General features: G+C 38.7%; 1 protein-coding gene across 2 annotated transcripts in view; it reads left to right on the forward strand.

The window, feature by feature from the left end:
• The first annotated feature begins 3,751 nt into the window (after positions 1-3,751).
• LOC148021534 (long-chain-fatty-acid--[acyl-carrier-protein] ligase AEE15, chloroplastic-like) overlaps positions 3,752-21,173 on the forward strand; it is a 44,694-nt gene continuing 27,272 nt past the window's right edge. The window contains exons 1-2 of one of the 2 annotated variants that reach the window (XR_015694336.1): positions 3,752-4,319; positions 4,524-4,724. Coding sequence is in view for 1 of the 2 variants with exons in the window: in XM_087696943.1 (XP_087553069.1) it covers positions 4,170-4,319; positions 4,524-4,724 (351 nt within the window). In the remaining variant the exon portion in view is untranslated. The remainder of the gene's footprint in view (positions 4,320-4,523; positions 4,725-21,173) is intronic. The other variant, XM_087696943.1, reaches the window with a different exon arrangement.

The raw sequence follows: 21,173 nt of genomic DNA on the forward strand, positions 1-21,173 counted from the left end.
ATATATATATATATATATATATATATATATATATATATATATATAGTGATAATGATACAGAGAATATCTTAATTCTATATTTAAAGTGCTGGAGACCCGTTGTAAGCTTTAGAAGATGAGAGTATTGAGCTAAACAAGAGTAGTGCTTTAGGTACAAAGCATCCAACTTCAAATACAATAACTTCTTGGTCATAATTTAGTTTGACTTTCTTTTATCTAAGCTAGTTATTATTGCATAGAAATGATAGAACAATCACTCAATTAAGTAAAGATTATTCGTAGGGTTGGAATGAAGAGAGTTATGCATGGATTGCCCATGATAAAGTGTTGAATCATTTAGGACGAAAAGCTTGCGATGTAAAGAAAAGACTAGAGATATATTACTTTAATGTATGATCAACCTGTATTTGTGATTGTTCTCCAAGGAAGAATAAGTTGTTGTGGACTACATCTCTTTTTTGTAAAGTATTCAAAGGACATTGTTTGGATTGTTGAATTTGTCTTTTTTAACAAAAGCTTATTGTTTTGGAAGAGATGGTCTTCCTAGCCAAGATAGGTTGGTTGATCCATATGGAACATCCATAGTGACTATTTGGATTGATGTTATGGAAAAGAAATGTTTTTTAAGCTGATGATGATTCACTAGTTGCCTTAGTTGTGTATTCTAAAAAGGTTAAAAGGAAGGATTGCACTAGATCTCCCTCGAGGGCTAGTTGCGAAACCCTACACCAAGGAGGTTGATTTTATTGCTTCAGAGAGCTTTGATTGTGGCCTTGATAGCGAGAGGTCGCTCCATAGGGAGGAAGTTGGATAAGAGGTGGTAAGGGTGCCGAGAGGGCCCTCACCAGCAAATTCCTTATGCACCTAGAAAGAACTACCTAATCCCTATATGACCCAATATAGTATTTCTAGAAAGCCTTGATACTAGCTAAGGATGGAATCTTAGTGGGATTGAACTTTTGGGTTGCTATTTCCGTATGGGCAGCATGAAAATTTTAATAATCCTATATGGCTAGGAGAAGAAACTATAACAAGAAGATAAATAGAGGAACTATTTGAAACTCCTTCATAAATGATTTTTTTATTATTTGAGTGTTATGATATAAATTACATGAATGAACCCAGCAACTTAAAAGGTTGATAAAGAAGTTATATTTATGTGTTAAAACATCAGTGATGTAGGTAATTAGATAGTAAAAGTTAATATAAAGAGGGAAGTGGGAGGGCGAGATCCCTAATGGGTCATCCTATGAATGGGTGGTCTCCATGAGCCAAGATTTTTCCTTCAAGGCACTAGAATTAGGAAAATGCTAAATGCATAGAGTGTCATCTTAGATCTTGATCAATGTCGTTTCAGGGGATTGGAGTTAAGACTATACATTACGAATAGAGGGGTCGACAGGTATCACTCCCCCTTGTTTCTCACTCACTATGAGCCAAGTATGGCATTAATCTACTTGGGTTTGGCTTGACTTGTGAACGTAGTGGCTCGAAGACCGATACTAGAAAACCAATATGTGATATTTATTTGACTCGCTCTCTCTTCCTCACTCTCAATAATGGAGACAATATGATAAAATAGAAGAAGCAAATGGTTGCTCAATAGTTATACTAACTGAGCTTCTGCAACATGGATGCACCAAAAGAGTAAATACAACTAAGACCTCCCACTCTTATATAGACCAAAATTGGAGTTAGACTTAGGCTCCTTCTCTTGGGTGGTGTCCCATTTACATCTTACGATTTGCATCCCTTTTGTGTTTTAGGATTTGTAGCCCTTTTTTAGACATCTTATCCACTTTGTGAACTCTAGGCCAGTCAATCCTTGAAGCATGCTTCTATGTTAGCATAATTAGACCTAACCTATGCTATTCTAATTATAAATCCATATTCACAATGCATACAAAAATTGCCCCCTTATGACAACTACAAATGTGGGAGATGATATGAAATGCACATGAGACTCTCACAAAATAATACAACCATAATAATGTGATGCCCATGATGTACAACAATAATAGAAGTGTTCTAGAATAATATGTTGACCCTCCACAAATAAATAATCTACCAAAAATAATTATTGGTACTTGCACTTTGACCTTGCATAGTTGCCTTTACTTTAGCATTCACAATATATTGTTAACACCCACTTCATAGACTTAGAGCACATCAAGGGCAACACATTTTGAGGCTATTAGCAAACCTATCATGCTAAGCTTTGCACAATACCTCCCCATGTGCCAACTGGGTCCTCAAGTGTAGGACAACATCTCTAAGCTTGCTTGACCCATCTTTGAGTTTAAACTAAGAAAGTCACACACCCTTAAGGGGTGCACATCCTTTTCTACTATAGGGTTATGACTTGTAGACTTGTTAAACCAACCCAATAACATTAGTGGCCCTTGTTATTCTACTCTCTTCTCCTTTGCTAATTCCTCAATACCAACAATGATTTAGAATTATAGCATCTCTATCATTAACCCTCTTCGTGATTCACCAATACTGGCCACACACCAAATTGTCGAGTGCCATGGGACTAGTACATGTTTAGGAGGGGATAATGTTAACTATTTTTAGGAAGGCAAAGACAAAAGCGAGATGCACAAGAAGAAATGCATGCTTTTAGAAAAAAAAGAAAAGTGAAAAAAAGAGTGTTTCTCTAGCATTTGTTATGTGTGGTAGAAAATTATTTGTAAAAGAGACACTCACTCTCGAGGCTCACTCCCTTGCACATTGTAATATGAATTGAGTGAGACATGAGTGTACAAAATTGGCTTGACAAAGTTGAAATATCTTTGTTGAACTAAAATATTGTGTATACGACAAGAGAATAACGGTTTAGGCTAAAGATATGGAAAGGTACCAAAAAATCAAGGCCATGTATGAGGACTAAGAAATGAAAGGATAAGCCCATTCTTGTGATATGCAATCTTGTGGAGGTTTTTTTTTGCTCCTTGCTTCCATCTTGCTTGAGAGAGAGAGAGAGAGAGAGAGAGAGAGAGAGAGAGAGAGAGAGTGTGTGTGTGTGTGTGTTTGAGGGACCATCACGGGTGAAGGTATTCCTTCCTTCCTCCTCCTCCCCCTCCTTCTCTTTTTCTTCTTCTTTTTTTTTTCTCCTTGTTGTTCTTTTTCTTCTTTTATGCGAAGCACGTGCATTGATCGAGGCTATGGAGTTGGAGCTTGCTTGAGGCACATCACCCGATTTGTATAGCTATAGACAAACCTTTGCAAATAGACTAAAAGGAAGAGATAAATTGGTGAGTTTGCTTTGTCTTTTTCAACAGTGTGCGATGGTTACGTGAGAGATAGCCATAGTCATGTAAATAATTAAGTCCAGCGTTCAAAAGCATGACGTGTGACTTGGCTTTCAAGTTGGTATATACTCTCGTTTTTATGTGATTGTCCCAAGCTCATCTACCCAATTTTTAGGACAATATAATATCTAGAGTTAACATTTACATGCATTCAAAATAATGTAAGAAGGAAAAAAATGCCTATATGTATATACATAATTTTAGTTACAGTTTTTCAAGAATGTGAAGATAAAACCAATTCAAATATCTAAAATTCTGCTCAATAACTTCTCGAAGTGAGAAGGATCTTGCCAACAAATATTTCCCGAAACCCCCGCGTCTGTGCCCGATGCACGAATGGCCTCGCGTGACTCAGCCTTTGCATGGGCGGCAAGGGCCTTGACTTGGCGGTTTGGCGCAGTTGGCAATCTTTCTATTTTTTACGCGTGTCATAATCCGGGTCAGCAATTTGTATTTGAAAAGAGATGCTTCAACGATAGCCAGCCATTACGCCGATCTCTCTCATTCTACTCGCGAGCTTGCCAATTCATTCGCCAGAGGGAGAGAATCCATTAAAGCAGGAATCCATTAAATCAGAATGGTAGCAGCCCAGGAGGCGCTGTTTGCGGCTGACATCTTACCTCAAATAGCCGCAAAACATTGAGACATCTGTCAATACTGTAATATATTTGTGTACAGTAGTGGAGCCATAAAGCAAAAGAAGAAGCAGAGACCTTCCCCTCCCATCTTCTTCGAAACACACAGGAAGCTTCAAGCAAGCATCGGCGGGCCTCTTGTCTCCCTTTCTTCGTTGCCTTTCTCCAAGCCACTTGCTGTCTTTTGGCCCGATTGACGAAGTCTTTCTCAAAGCTCGACATGTCCCTGGCGGTCCCCTTCCACAGCTTCTACCACGGGCCTGTGGACGAGAACCTAGGTCTCGCAAACAAACTTCAAATGAACAGACTGCTCCTGCATCCTCCCGTCCAGTCTAATGGATATGGTCGCGTGCTCCGCTGCAGCATCCAGGTTCTCACTCTTTTTCTACCCTGGTAAATGTGCAGCTTTGTCATTTTAATTTTGGAATTCAAGGAGTCCTGCCATCTTTAGGCGTCTAAGGTGGAAGCCTATTATGCGTAGGAAGTTCGGATATCAAGCTATTTGATCATTGTAAACATACACAAAAAGAAAAAGGAAGAAAAAGAAATTCAGTCTCACATTTTCACGTTGTAGCCATTGGAGAACATACAAAGTGTGGGAAAATCTGTACTGACGGGACCTGAGGGGGAAAGAATTCAAAGCGATGGAGCACCTAAATCAGCGACCTGGAGGTGCTTACCAGACATTTGGAGAACAGCTGCTGAGAAGTATGGAGACAGAATTGCACTTTTTGATCCACATCATCAGCCTGTCACAAGAATGTCATATGAACAAGTACGTCTTTCTCACTCATTCTCAACCCTTCAAACAATTCAACAAGCTTACGTAAACGAGTCTATGCTTGTAACTCGGCCTTTAGACAGTTTTGGTAATTGTTTTCTGCATTTATGACTTCTGTTAGGCATTGCAAATCAGCCGGTAGTATATTTATGAGTCAAGGACCAATTTAAGAAATTGAGAAGCCGATATATTAGACTTTTATATGGAAGCCACCTGCTAGTGATAGATTAAACTTCTACATGGAAGCCATTTGCTAGCGCTAGCACAAAACTTTGAATTCCCTCAGAACTGATATAAGACAATCACTATTAAAACAATGCGGTCTTAAAAGTGGACTGAAGTAAAACTTGCTTTTGCAAAGTTTGACCTGAACAACGTTGAACTAGGAGTGATTAGAAAGTTTGACTAGTCCTATTTAGCATCTAGTGACAAGGTAGCAACAAGTGGAGAGTGAAGCTAGGTATCGTTGGTATGTGGTCTAGCTAGGGAGTGATGAGCACATGGCATGCCCCACACTTGTCATAAGTGATGATTCTATGCAATGGGTGTGACTTGACCAAGAAATACACTCTATAGTAGTACATGAGTCTTTTGAAAAAGGATAGAGCCGCATAATCACAAGTAGTAACGTGGCAAACAGAAGTCTTTCTATCCATGTTCTGTGTGGATTCAGCATGACTTGAACCCAAAAGTCCTTATCAATACGATAGTGTTGTGAAGGGTGAGAAGTAGGATTCTTGGCCCTGAACATGTGTGGCTGAATAGTTGAATTGCAAGCTGAAAGGATGGACAGCAGGGGGTGTCTCCCCAATTTGGGTCACATCCCCAAAATGGATTTATCTTGTGACACTATTTTGGTGTCTGTGGGTCCCATCTCCATTATATCCTGTCAATAAGGTGCTATGCTCTAATTTGAGCTTTTCTGCTCCAATTTTTCACAACAGATTTCTTCCAAATTCTATGTAGAGGCTGATTTTGCACTCTCAACCATGTGGAGATATATGATTCTTGGTTTGCAATGAAGTTTGGGTGGGCGTTGCATAAGTGCTTGGTGCAACGACAAAACACAAAATTCTGCATGAGAACAACACCTTGGTGTGATGATCTTTCGCTCTTTACTTCTTCACTTGGACAATGAGCATAAGTTAGTAGTCTTCCAAAATGCATAACTCAAAAGAATTAAGAGAATTTAGAGGTGGAAAATTTTTTACTATCTATTTATTGTAAAAATTATGTTATAAAATGGAGGAATGGTTATAGTCAATCAATCCATACTACACTTTAGCACACATGCTGCCCTGTCCACCAAGAATGACCTTTGCACAGTACCATGACTGTGGGTGTTAGTAACCTCTAAGAAAGACAAGGAGAGGATGATGATGATCGATGGTACTTACCATTCGATATAGAATGGCAAGTAGAATAAGAAGCTTGCTTGCACTTGGGTCATAGAGGTGGATATGCCTTTGCCTTTGTGTGGCAAATGAAGGAGTGAAAAAATTTAGGACTCTTCATATCCATAATGTCAAATGGAGTCTTTGTTGGGATCATGCTTCAAGGCACATCTTGCAAGCACTTGGTTCTCTAACAACTCACTTTGACAAGGTACATCTACTTATGCTTTCTTTCTTTCTTTAGTGATGATATCATTCTAGGTTTGGCCTGGAGACTTGCTTCCCTTGGAGCCTCCATGGGATTGGTTATCCTAAGGACAAAGACAAGGGCAAGTCCAAGAATAGTGAGCAAACTCATCCACACAAAAGCACATTAAAAATCGAGTGTTTCATGAGTCACATACAATCACGTAGGCATATTGCCACAAAGGTGTTCTCATCCCCTTTTGCCACAACTACTACCCTTTAGTTACAAGAGTCCATGTAGTAATGGCGCCAAGTCATTTTGTAGTTGCTTAGGGGATGACCATGCAACCATAAAGTGGATGGAAGACTTGTTTATTGAGATGTAACATATCCAATGTGTGTTGACCAATGATGCATAGCTCGTGAAGCAAGCCTTTTGGCCCAAGAGAAGGACCAAAGTAGACAAGTACCACTTGATGAATTGATGTGCCCAAAAGGAAGCCACCCAATGCATCATCGTAGTTTTCTAGACTTATGGTGCGTTTATTGCAATTGTTTTGTTTGCCTTGACGATATGCTGGCTTTTTGTTAGTCTAGAGAGAGTGATTATGACCATTTGTGGTAGCACAAGTTTCTTTTATACTAGAAGGCATGAAAAATTCTCATGGTGTCCATTCTTGTTTTGGAATCATCATACACATACATTAGCAAAGTTGGATTTGTTTGATCATATGAAGTTGCTTTATAAGGATGATCTCGATTTGTGGTGTTTCCTTTTTGGTTGCTAGTGGCGTGGCTCTTGCAACATTCTCTAGGTAGGTGTATTATTGGTGTGGTTGGTGTAGTCTTTTCTAGAGAACTGTGTGATTGTACATCTTGATGATATCTTGATTTGTAGTAAGACTATAAAGAGTATTTGCAAGATTGCAAAAAGTCCTTCAAGTTTTGTATAACATAAGATGCTCTTGAACTAAAAGAGTGTGAATTCTTCATGGAGTATTCATTTCCTATTTGGCCCACATTATTTTGTGTTGGTCATGATGTAAATACATCAAATGTGTCATTTTTACAGCAGCTATTGCATGATAACTTTACTCCTAAAAGAGTAACAAAGGACTACGATGAGGGTGGAAAAGGAGCAAAGTTTGAGGCCTTTAGTGGGATATAAGATAGGGCTGATTCAGCACAAGGCCTCTCCCTTTTGTTATCCAATGCTTTTGGTTCAAAAAAAGGATGGATTATGGTGTATATGCATTGACTATCATGCTTTGAATAAAATCATGATAAAGAATCAATTTTTGATTCCTCAGATCGATGATGCTATGGATAGATTGCAAGGCTTAGCCATATTCAGTTGTATTGACTTAAAAAGTTGGTACTATCAGATTCAATTTAGACCATAGGATGTTCATAAGATAGCTTTTAGGATATATTTTGGGTTGTATGAGTTTTTTGTTATGCTTTTTGGACTTACAAATTCTCTTGCCAAATTTCATAGGATGATGTATCTCATCTTTAAGCCACATAGGGGATTTGTGGGTACTTTCTTTGATGACATGATTGTCTACTCAAAGAACGAGGCAAAGCATAGACAACATCTGGACATTGTGTTCAATGAGTTGCGTAAGCACAAGCTAGTTATAAATGACAAGGAGAGTAAGTTTTTCTTACATGAGATTCACTTTTTGGGCACATTGTATGGGTGATGGTATTTATATGGATCTTGCAAAGTTTGAGGTAATAGGCTTATGACCACCTTTAAAAAATGTGAATGAGATTTGCAATTTTTTGGGTCTATATTTCTATCATAGAAAGTATGTGTGTAATTTTGCTGAAATTGCAACTCCAATGCATGCTTTCTAGAAGAAGGGTGTGCCTTTTAAGTGAATAGAAGTGGAAATTTCAGCATTTGAGAAGTTAAAAAAGAAGAGATGACTTCATATCTTGTGCTTGTGTTGCGTGATCTAATGAAGTGATTTGTTGTTTAGTGTGATGCATGTGGGAATGGCATAGGGGCTGTTTCAATGCAGGATGGCTGAGTTGGGATGTATGGAGTTGTGTTCTCCATGATGTAGAGAGGAATTTGTAGGTTTATGAAAAAGAGTTACTTGATATAATTCATGCACTTTTCGACATGGAAACACTCTCTCTTAGGAGTTGATTTCATAACGCAAATAGACCATTAGATATTATGTTACTTTTTGGCTCACACTAAGTTGTTCGAGAAGCACATGAGATGAGCCAACTTCTTATCTATGTTTTACTTTGAGATTGTGTCCATAGATAGGAAAAAGAATGTGGTGCTTGATGCATTGTCACATAGGTCCCAAATTTCAGCTGTCACTGGTATATCACATTGAGTTGGAAAAATATCAATACCATTGATTCAGATTTTGTGAATGTATATGATTAGCTTTGCAATGGCCAAAGCCATGAGCACTTTGTGCTTAGAGATGGTTTTTTGATGATGCATGAGCAATTGTGTGTCACAAAGTAGTTGAGACCAAAGGTGATCATTGAGAACCATGCATCTTCTTGTGCAGGGCATAGAAGCATTGATGCTACAGTTAAGGCAGTGGAGCATTTCTTTTGTTGACCTTATTTGAGACATGGTGTTGAGTAGTTTGTTAGGACATGCATCATATTTCAGAAAGTGAAGTATAATAGGTAAAAGATACTAGGTTTGTGGTAGTCCTTGCCTATTCCAAATAGGCCTTGGCAGAGCATTGCTATGGACTTCATCACTCTTTGAACTTTCTACGATACCTACAAGGAATGATGGGATATAGACCGTTATTTGTAGGTTCCGGTGAGGAAGAAGATAAAGGTATTTCAAAAAGTGAAGTATGATAGGTAAAAGATGCTAGGTTTGTGGTAGTCCTTGCCTATTCCAAATAGGCCTTGGCAGAGCATTGCTATGGACTTTATCACTCTTTGAAATTTCTAGGATATCTACGGGGAATGATGGGATATGGACCTTTATTTGCAGGTTCCGGTGAGGAAGAAGATAAAGGTTGATCATATGGCACGCTTACTTTTATAGCATGTGTTTAAGTATGATGGCATATCAAAGTCGATCATCATTGATTGGGACCCTTCAATCAGTTTGTTTTGGAAGAGGATGTTCATGGATAGCACGCTGAAATTTTCTTCGTCATTCTATCCACAAGCAGATGGCCATTTAGCATACAGTAATACAATGCATAGTTTCACTAGCAAAGCCCCATTTGAGCTTGTGGAGGATAGTAAGAAAGTGCCACTTATTTTACACACAAAGAACAAGATCTTTGAAGCTGATCGATACATGAAAAACATAGATATAGCCTATGCAAAGGTTAAGTGTACTCTTTAGAGGTCTCAAAAGAAGCAAAAGAAGTCAGCTAATTGCCATAAACATGCTTGTTTGTGTGGAGAGGGTGATTATGTGTTGTTGTGTTGCTATGTTTTGAAAATGCAAGGTTGAAAAAGATGAAATTTAGAGAGGTTGTATCCAAAGTTGAGTATGAGATATTATGAGCCCTTCCAGGTGTTGGGGAGGATTAGTGATGTTGCTTATAGGTCGACATTGCCTCTACGCTGGCGGATACACAATGCCTTTCATGTGAGCTTGTTGAGGCCTTGTCATGGTAATGCGCAAGAGGATATATCAACTAAAATTCAGCTAGAGGTTGAGGAGCTAGATGAGATATTGGTACTTGAGCAGATTTTTGCACATAAAGAAAGAAATATGAGAAATAAAGTTTCTAGAAGATTTTTAGTGAAGTTTTATAATTATTTACCAATGGATGCTAAGTGGATGGAAGAGGATGACTTGGCGGACCATCCCCTCTATTGCAACTTTACCTTGAGACTTTCCGCTTAGAGCTGACTTTGGATTTGGGTTGGTTAGGTTCAGCAGAGTAGGGGTCTAATGCTCAAGGGGGAGGTAGCACTTCCACTCCTCTAGTGATGGAAAACTCTTGTGTATAGTGGATCTCGGATGTATTTAGCTTGCATCCAAGGTATTGTGCTGACAATATGTCCGCCATGAGATCACTATCCAGTGTACTGGTCAATGTGGGTTGGTATGCAAATTGGTATGGCTTTCACTACGGCTCTGAAACTATATATTTACATAAGTATGCATCATCATCAATGTATGATCACCAAAGATTTAGTGGGTGATCATTAATTGTCAGTGGTATTCAGCTGGTTTTGTGGATAGCATCGCGTTTAATGAATGCCATTGAAAGTTCAACACATGGTTTATGCTTAGTTTTAGCTTTGAAATATGCTAATGAGAGATATATTCTATGGGTTTCTTAGAAGATTCTAGCTGTTTGAGACCATGTGAGAATGCACAAATGCATGGAAGAAGACAATGCATAAACCCTAATACAATGAATAGTGACTTGGTGAGAGATGAGCACACCTCCTCAGAACGAACGGGGAATGGATTCCATAAAGAAAAGCATGAGATGATCAACGATCAATAGTGCCTCCCACTCTCTCCATGGATGCAAGAGCGAAATATGAGATACAAAGAGTGCAGGAGGAATAAATAGGGGACAATGTTGCCACGAATAAGAGTAGCTTAGGCCAGCAATAAATGTAGGTTGGCTAGGTGAAAAATAGCGGCCCAATGCAATAAATATGTCGCCTAGCTACCCCACAAAGAGCTCACTAATCCACACTAATAAAGTGCCTGAATAAGCGAATCAAATGTAACGACCTATGTCTAGACAATGCTGAAAGAAATAATACAGAAGTAAGAAGCAAATATCGAAAACTAAAGATGATGTGGTCTCCGCTTATCCTAGGGTCTTCCTCATAGGATGTTGCAACAATTGCTTTAGCGTAAGGGGACCAAGGTATCTCTCAGTGGGTAAAAGTACCCCAAGGATCCAAGTTGCACATGAGACACACCATGAACTATATCGACGACAAAAAACATAAAAGGAATGGACATTAGACTCACTTTCTAGCAATAGAGCTAAACAAGCTCACCCTCGAGCCTAGGAATTAGGGTCACGACCATGTCCTAAGGGTTGACTTCCCATATCACTAGCCATTCCATCCCAATGTATGGACTCATCAGCCTATAGGTCAAGAGTCCAAGAGTGATGATCACACAATGATATGTACAATAGGGCCTTGAGTTCTATATTTAGTACTCAATTGTCCTAACTCTAAAGTGTCTTTGGATGTCTAGGGCTAAGTTCCCTATGCCTTTGGATGGTTCTTCCACTTGACTAAATATTCTGGATAAATGGTCCAATACGATTGTTTAGTCCTATAGTCAAGAAACAAATTTGGGTTCAAGTAGAATGTATTGAGCAATGCCTTTTGGTCATAGAAATTCCTTGATCAAGACAATCAATTCACTTTGTACCAATCAGTCTTTCACATGAGTCAAACAAAACATGGGGTGGACTCAAATGTGCGGAAGTAAATCCAACTAGTAAGGCACACTACTTATCTTCTTGGTAATCTTGAAAGGTTTGCAATACCTTGAAGGTACCTCATAACAATTGCTGTTGGTTATTGAATTGGAGTCCTTTGGGACTTTTAAGGTAAACCCACATGTTCTCCTGGAGCTCTCAAGGAGTATGATTCCGTTAATAGATTAGTTAGCTCACGAGTGAGTCTATGCATGTATATTTGTGGGTAGGGCACAATAGTTTATGATTCGATGGATGCGCAGTGGAGATGTGATGGTCAGCAATAACAATGGAGAGAGAGAGAGAGATAAAGAGGTGAGTAGCAATAGAGAGCAGTGAGAGTGTGAGATGCACGATGTGGGTACAAAAAAAATGAGTTGTCCCTCTCTTAGGTTTTTTAGATAGATATATGTAAAGTACAAGTGCTAAGGGTGGGTTCACACCCAAGTATGTATAAAAGGCACAATGGCCCTTTATTCCCAACAACCTCCTACTTAAAGGCAGCGTGTCTTAAGATTGAAGAAAAGAATTAGCTGAGACTAAATATGTACAAAGCTGAAATACATATACTATCCAACTCCCATCATTTGTTGGCAATGAGCAAACCGCTCTGCCGGAAGACCCTTCGTGAGAAGATGTGTAGGGTTATCATCTATATGTATTTTGACAAGCTCAATGCTCTTGTTATCAAATACATCCTTGATAAAGTGATACTTCAATTATATGTGCTTCGTCTTTGCATGAAAGACAGGGTTCCGTGCTAGCATGATAGCACTTTGATTATCACAATGGAGAACGGGGGTCTCGGTAATGCCAAGCTCTCCCACCAGACATGAAAGCCATAAAGCCTCCTTGCATGCCTCAGTGGCAGTCACATACTCTGCTTCTATAGTAGACAATGCAACACTTCTATCTACTAACTACTCCCACCGCAAATGCTATGTCAGGACATATAGCAACCATAGCATATATTAGGCTACTACCCACAATTGAAGCATATGGAATCTTGGCCATTTCAGCCTTTTCATTCTTAGATGTAGGGTTGTCCTCTGCACCGAGTTTCATATATGGAGGCAATGGCATGTCAATTGCTTTTCCTCTCTCCTTATTGAAACATTGCAAAATTTTGGATACATACTCTTGCTGTAACAGATAAAAAAGACTTGTCGATTTGTACATGAGTATACGCATGCCAAGAATGTGATTTGCCTCACCAAGATCCTTCATGTCAAAATTGATGTGTAGGTTTTACTTCAATGGATTCGAAGCATGAACATCCCTACCACCAATCAACATGTTATCCACATACAAAAGCAACATAATAAGGCTGCCATGTGTTGTCTTCTTGGTATATAAGCAAGTGATCCACTCGACTTCTTTTGAACATCCATTTGTATGAGTTCCATATCCTCATATGCAACTGAGTCCAATATAGTTCACAAAGTAGTCATCTTGACTACAGGAGAAAAGATGTGGTCAAAATCCATGTTCCTACTTGTACTCCTTTTCAACAAGTTGTGCTTTGTACTTTGGCGAGGAACCAAAAGTGACATTCATATTGTAAACCCATTTGTATGGTAGGACTTTCTACCCCTTGGGCAAATGCACCAAATCCCAAGCACCATTCTTCTTGTGAGATTCTGTCTTTGATAGCATAGCTTTATGCCATTTCTTGTTGTCCTTTCTGTCCATTGCTTTCCTGAAGAATAATGGTTCACCACAATTAGTCAACATGACATAATAACGACATAATTTGTACCAGGAACAAACCTATTTGGTTGTTTGGTATTTTTGGTTGACTTACATACCCAACGACCGTGCAAATCTGCATTAACAACTTGATGTTCAAATAGTTCAGCATGCTATCCTGCATGTTCCGGCTGTTCTAATGGCACATTTTCTTGTTTACACTAGTATATAATGGGCAACTTCTTGCTGATCAATTGTAGCAGCATTCCCTGCATTAATAGGATCACATACAACAAGGATTCGCTGTTGTACAACGGATATTCTTTGTTGTCCTACAGGTATCTCTTCTTCAAACACAATCCTTTTGACTTCCTTAGACTTTTCGGCTGTTTATGCATGCAATCTTCTCGAAAGATAACATCATTGCTACGTACAATTTTTCTTTTCTTGGGATCCCATAATCTATATCCCATTTTGCCCTCGTCACCATATCCTAGGAAAATGCATTTAGAGAAGATTGGCCGCTCCAATTTGTTGCATTATTCCTTGCGCATATGCATAAAAGCCTTGTAGTCAAACACTCTCAAGTGTGCATATGAAGGTAGCTTGCCTAACCACACTTCTTGAGGGACTCTCCCTCCCAAAGACCTGTTCAATGACAGATTTATCAAGTGTATGGATGTCATAACAATATGTGTCCAAAATCCATGAGGTAATGCAGCATGAGACAGTATGGTACGAACCTTCTCCTAAATAGTCCTATTCATATGCTCTGCAACATTGTTTTGGGGAAGATTATAAGGGGCAATGAGCTCCCTCTTTATCCCTTTGCTATCACAAAAGGCCTGAAAGCCTTTTGACACACATTCCCCACCATTGTTAGAGCGAAGACATTTTAATGTCTTGCTGGTCATATTTTCAGCAATTGCCAAGAATTTTCAAACTTATCTAATGCCTCATCTTTATGACAGATTGAATAAACCCATATTTTGCATGTGACATCATCAACAAATGTAATAAAATATTTTTTTCCTCTTAGAGATAATCCTGGCGTCTCACATACATCTAAATGTACTAACTCAAAGGGTGAAGATTTTAATGAAAGAGACTTTTTATGTGACATTTGAGCATGCTTACTAAATATGCAATGATCACAATGATCAAAATCAACATACCTCAAATATGGAAAATAATCCAAAAACGAGAAAGCACTTTCATTCTAGTTCGACTCATGTGCCCCAATTGGCTATGCTACAAAGACACACTTGGCTGCTCAGTTATGGTGATATGATCATGCATGCTAGATACATGTGATAGATACAGAGTGTCACTTTTAGAGCCTTTAGCAACAATTCTAGATCCCTTACATATCTTCCATTTACTATCTCCAAAAGTGGTGTGATAGCCTTCATCATCTAGCTGCAATGTGCTTATTAAGCTCTTCTTGAGCTGGGGTACATGCCTCACATTATGCAAGGTGAACATTAAACCATGCTGAAATGCCAACTACACACTGCGAATTCGTGCAATGTTACATGCATAGTTGTCTCCTAAGTGGAGAATACCATGTCCACCACCATTGTAGTCAGAAAACCAATCACGGTGTAGTGTTACATGGAATGAAGCACCTGAATCAAGAATCCAAGTGTGCATGTCATTATCAGAATTTGCAATCAATGACTGTGCACTAAAAAGAAGAGGCAAATAGTACATGATTGCCATTGCTACTCTCGTGACTGACTACATTGACTTTCTCTATCTTCACACTACTTTTCTTTGCATATTGGCTTTTCTTTTTCTCATCTTTGCTATCATCAATGCTTTTACCTTTGCCCTTCTCTTTCTTCCATTGAAAGCAATTCTGCTTGAAATGCCCTTTCTTGCCACAATGATGGCACTCTACATTTTTTCCATGAGACTTATTGAGTGCTTTGTTTTCAGAATTACCCTTCTATTTGTATCCACCATCTAGGTTCTTTGGAATAATATGCCCTAAGTATGTCTTCAATGACCTGATTTACACGTTGTGTCTGCCCATCAATTTGAGGGTGATAAGCTCTACTAAAACAAAGCTGTGTACCGAGAGCTTCAAATAATCTCTTCCAAAAATGCGAAGTGAATAGAGAATCACGATTGCTGATAGTTCTCTTTGATAGTCCATGGAGTCTAAAGATTTCTTTGACAAATAACCTGGGAATATTTGAGGCTTTGTAGTTGGTTTTAACTAGAATAAGGTGGGTAATCTTAGTCAACATGTCCACAATTACCATGATCGAGTTGTATTCTCCTTGAATTGAGGGTAATCCAACTACAAAATCCATTCTAATGAATTCCCATTTCATCTGAGGAATATCAAGTGATTGTAGCTTTCCTGGTAGCTTAACTCATTCGGCTTTTATTCGTTGGCAACTCAAGCATTCGATTACATACTTTTGAGCTTTTTCCAATGATAGCTTTTCCTAACTGCTTTGAGAGTTTTGGCATAGCCAGGATGACTTGAAAATGGGGAATCATGAGCTTCCCATAGTATCTTCTTCTTAAGATCTTGACTTGAAGGAATATATAATCTTTTCTTAAAGTAGACAAGCCCTTCGTCAACAGAGAAGTTAAGATACTTTGTCTTAAGCTTAGAATTTGGTTCTTGATTCTGAATTTTCTTCAGCATTTGTTGATATTTGGGATCATTATTCGCCTTCTCCTTGGCTAGCTCGATGATGGGATTGCTAGGCATTGATATCATTGTAGTTAGTGTTTGAGCTCTAAGAGGTTCTTTTGAGATAAATGATTTGTGGCTTAAAGCATCCGCAATTACATTCTCTTTGCCCGGTCTATATTTGATCTCAAAATCATACTCTTGCAAGACTTCGATTCATTGACGTTGCCTCATATTTAGATGTGGTTGAGTGAAGATCCCTTTAAGACTTTTATGGTTGGTTACTAGTGAGAATTTCTTCCGGAGTAGATAATGTCTCCATAACTTAACAACGTGGATAATTGCAAGTAATTCCAAGTCACGAGTAGCATAATTTCTCTCGTGAGTCTTTAATTTTTTGGAGAAATATGCTATCGGATGTCCTTTCTACATGAGTACACACCCCAAAGCAAGAGAGCTCGCATCAGTCACCACTTCAAATTCATTATTAAGATCGGATAGTTTGAGGATTGGGGTTGTGACTAAACTTAGCTTGAGCCTGTCAAAGCTAGACTATTTATCTTAGGTCCATTTAATGGCAGCCTGCTTCTTAAGTAGGTCAATAAGGGGTGCAACAATCAATGCATAATTCTTGATAAAGACCCGGTACCATCCTGTTAAACCCAAAAAGCTATGAACTTCACTTACAGTGATTGGAGGCAGCCAGCCTTGTACATCCTTAACCTTGGTCGGATCTACTAAAAATCCCTCTGCTGAAACTATAAACCCTAAATACTCGATTTGCTTCTTGAAGAACGCACACTTTTTTTTTTTCACATACAGCTTGTGAGTCCGCATTGTCTCAAGATTTGTCCGCAATTGTGACTTGTGACTTCCTTCATCCTTGGAATACGTTAAGATGTCATCAAAGAATACAAGGACGAAATCATTAAGATAAGGTTTGAATATATCTTGCATTAATCTGTTGAAGGTAGCAGGGGCGTTGGTTAATCCAAATGACATTATGATAAACTCGTAATGACCGTATCTTGTGCTAAAAGCAGTTTTTGGGATATCTTCTTGCTTGATTCTGATCTGGTAATACCTTGATCTAAGATCAGTCTTGGAGAAAATCTTTGCTCCTTGTAGTTGATCAAGTAGTTCATCGATCCTTGGAATCGGATACTTATTATTGATTGTTACTTGATTTAGCCCTTGATAATCAATGCAGAGACGAAGAGTCCTTTTTTTCTTTTTCTAAAATAACATCGGAGCTCCCTAGGGTGAGTTACTAGGTCTAATGTATCCCTGATCTAAGAGCCATTTGAGTTGTTCCTTTAGTTCTATGGCTTCTAGAATGGACATTCAATATGGTTGTTTTGCAACTGGTGCAGCTCCTGGTACTAGCTTGATTTCGTGGTCGACTTCTCTTTGTGGTGGAAGTTTAGTTAATTCTTCAGGAAATACGTTAGCATTTTTGCTAAGCCACGACGGTTCATCTTCGGCTTCTTTATCGTGTTCAGTCTTATTTAATTTGATTAGGTATACAAGTGGGCCTTTTCTTAAACCTTTAGCAATTCGAGAAGCTTTCGCTAATTGAATCTTCAGTTTTCTTGCTTCTCCTTGTGTGGTCACTTGTTGTCCTACAAGATTCAAGAATGTGACTCAGTCCTTTTCACAATAAATATGAGCGTCATTGGGAATTAAGCAGTCCATTCCTAATAGGTACTCATAGGTTCCCAGGCTCATCACTTTGAATTTTATGTTGGTCTGATTGCCATCCAGATTAAACTCCATCTTACTTGTTTGTTGTGTTGAGGAAACTTCTTTTCCATGAGCTAACTTAACTATCAGCCTAGGTGCATGCATTGTGTCTATTCCTAGTTTTCTAGTACACTTTGGTGATATGAATGAATGTGTGCTTCCACAATCAATCAAAATTTTAAAGGATTTATTGTTATAGGTTGATGGTGTTTGAATCACTGAGAATTGTCGATTTGGTCCCTTTTTGTTGAGAGAGGCGTGAATTCTCGCTTTCTTCATGTCAGTTTCCAAGGTGGGATCTTTATCATCTTCTACTTTCTTGAGGGTTATGCCGGCAACTCTTCCTCTAGCTGTGGCTGCCCGGATCTGGTTGTTACAGAACTTGCTTTGGCGTTCATTTTGTCGGAGCTTTGGGCATTGCCTTTGAATGTGGCCAGATTCGTTACAATAATAGCACCTGAAAGTATCCTTATTACCACCAGTAAAGTTCTCTACAGCCGACGTCTTAGCCTTCTTGCTATTAGCAGATTGGAATTGACCTTGGGCTCTTTTTGCATAGCCCCTAGTTATATTTTTGTTTTGGAATTTATTATTCCAAGGCTTATCGTTTCTTAGTTTGGACTGGAGTTCCTGTACAATCGGTCTTGCTTTTATAAATGCATCTTGGAGGTTGGATGGATGCATTGCTTCAAGCCGTGTGTTTAGGAGATCATTCAATCCGTGGCAAAACTTGATACTTGTTTCGCAATGTCCATAGACGGTGCATACTTGAGAAGTGCTACAAACTTTGAGTAATAGGCTTCCAGTGTCATTCCAAGTTGCTTTAGACCAAAGAATTCATTCATCTTTTGTGTGCGGTATGCTGGCTGAAGATATCGGCCTTGCACTACATCCTTTAATACATCCCAACTAACAGACACTTTGGAGACTCCTTGGTCTTTACACCATTGTTTCCACCCAATTCGGGCTTCTCCTATTGGCTTTAACTTGCCGATCATTGCTTGATTAGCTGGGGTAATTCTAGCAGCAATGAAATAATCTTCCATGTACGAAATCCATATTTCTGCTTCAACCTTGATGTTTTTGCCTTGGCCATCAAACTCAGGTGGTTTGATTTGCTTAAGCAGGAACTTTTTTTATTGGATCTCAGCAGCATTAAGGGTAGGAATAGCTTCCTGTGGTATTGTAAGATTTTCTCTAGTTAGCTCTACAAATGTTATCATACAATTTGCTCGTTCTTTTCAAAAAGAGAAATCATTTCAGAAGGATAGAAATGCTTTATATTAAATTTTCAAAGAAGGTTACATTATGATAGAGTTTTCCGAATGAACTTAAGGAACCTAACCATGGATTTTAGATATATCTACTAACTCGTAATTCTTAATTGCTAGAATGATAGCTAATTTCATATTCAATGGATAGACAAAAAAATTTCTTTTGCGGTAGGGGATAATTACATGGTTTATTTTGGGATGGCTGGTTATTTGGGAGAGAAGATTTTCCTAATACAATTTAGGCATGGCATTTGGATACATCTATTGGGTAATAATCGGGCTTTGAAGAATGGATATCTAAAAATCGATACTTTAAAGGAAGATCAATAAGTTCATCTTTGACGTAATTGTGGCATTTAGAGCGGCCAACAACTATGATTCGGTCCGTTGGGATGATCTTTGTTTCTTCCTTGTAAATATATCGATTTAGTTTAACCTCCCGGCCTCTAGTGAATAAAGTTGGATTCACTCTGGCTTCATGGAATAAATAAACCTTTACGACTTTAAAGTTTTTCATCCATCTTATGCTTTTTAAATTGATTTAAAGGAAGGCAAGACGGTTTGCGTCAATATAACAAATTCCATCTCTTATCATCCAATGTCTTTCTCGATATAATGGAGAAAGATTGTAGATGCGATCCAGAATCTGCATTACTTACATTCTCCATCCATAATTCGTAGAATGCATTGCCGATGTAAACATTGCTCCGAAGACTAGGAATTGCTTCCAATCTTCGTCTCTCTGTGGTATGATCTAAAAAAAACACATATCAGCAAGCGAAAGGGGAAAACATCTCACATTTCAAGCTACATTTACCAAGTTTTTTTAATTTATTTTCGCTCTGATACCACTTGTAACGTAGCCTCCTTGATTTCTTGATGGATAACGTTTTAGTAGTTGTCCAAAGTTTATCTTCTAGTCGTCGCTATCCGTACTCTAATCAGAATGATCGGATTTTGTCGGCTAGTTAACCCTAGGTCTACCCTGCAAGGGAAGTGTCTTGCCGTTATCCACGGAGGATCGACCTGAAGGTTTCTAATTGACATAACAGTCACCTATCAACAACTAACTCACATCCGGAGGTGTTTTTCGAGAGGCTTCTTGTCTGGAAGGAGCGACTACCATTATCCTTGGTTCATGGAGTATAACGCTTTTTTCCAATTAGCAGACTAAGGATTTATGAAATCCCTCGTAGTGCTTTGGCACAGTCGCCGTACCTTTCCCCTAAGATAATTTACAGTTCGGATTCTGAGACCAAACCCTAAGTAAGTTAGCGAATCAGCCCTTCCTAGAGTTTCTTCCTAGTGTTTGTTTTTTGGGAAACCTCTCGGCTAACCGAGACCACCCTACTCTAGGACTGGATTCGTCGGGAATCCATCCACCCACTTCCCTCTATGGAAGTTCTTAGTTATCTAATTACCTACCACATTATATGAAACATATAAAAACAGATTCATTAATTAAAATCCTTTTATGCACAGTTGTTCGTCTATGTAATTTACTTACGGACATACAATTAGAATAAAACAATTTCATTGATTATATTTCTTAATGTGTGTTCTCCCGCCCATACAGGAGAAAAATTACAATTTCACATACATGCAAGGTCACTAAATTCCATGTTTGATTCTTTATGATAGAATCAAACTCAGCTTGCATTGCTGCCATCTAATGCACAAGGGATTTACTAGCCAAAGCTCCCCTTGCACCCTATCCACCTCCTACTTAATATGATCTCTGTTGGGAGACCTCTCGCCATCGGAGCCGGTCCATGCTTTTGCGGCGGTAAAAACATCCCCTCTTGGTATGGGGATTCAGCACCTATCCTTAGGGGAGGTATAGGGCTGCTCAATTTTTATCTGTTCCAATACTTAATTCAATCCGGATCTAATCTAGAAGATCACAAACAAGATTGATGTCTGCAACTTCAATCAATCATGCAACTTTCAAGTGATGCTTAATTCTAGTAGCAATCGACACTTGAGTTTTACATAATGAAATCTTCCCCTTGGAATTTAATTAGGGGTATCTAGATTTTGGGGTCTCTAACTTCCCAGTTATTGTAACCAAGTTTCTTGGCCTT

The sequence above is a fragment of the Lygodium microphyllum genome, chromosome 17 (genome assembly GCF_053477565.2).
Source record: "Lygodium microphyllum isolate KBCC chromosome 17, Lygodium_microphyllum_v1.1.10, whole genome shotgun sequence".
NCBI lineage: Eukaryota > Viridiplantae > Streptophyta > Polypodiopsida > Schizaeales > Lygodiaceae > Lygodium > Lygodium microphyllum.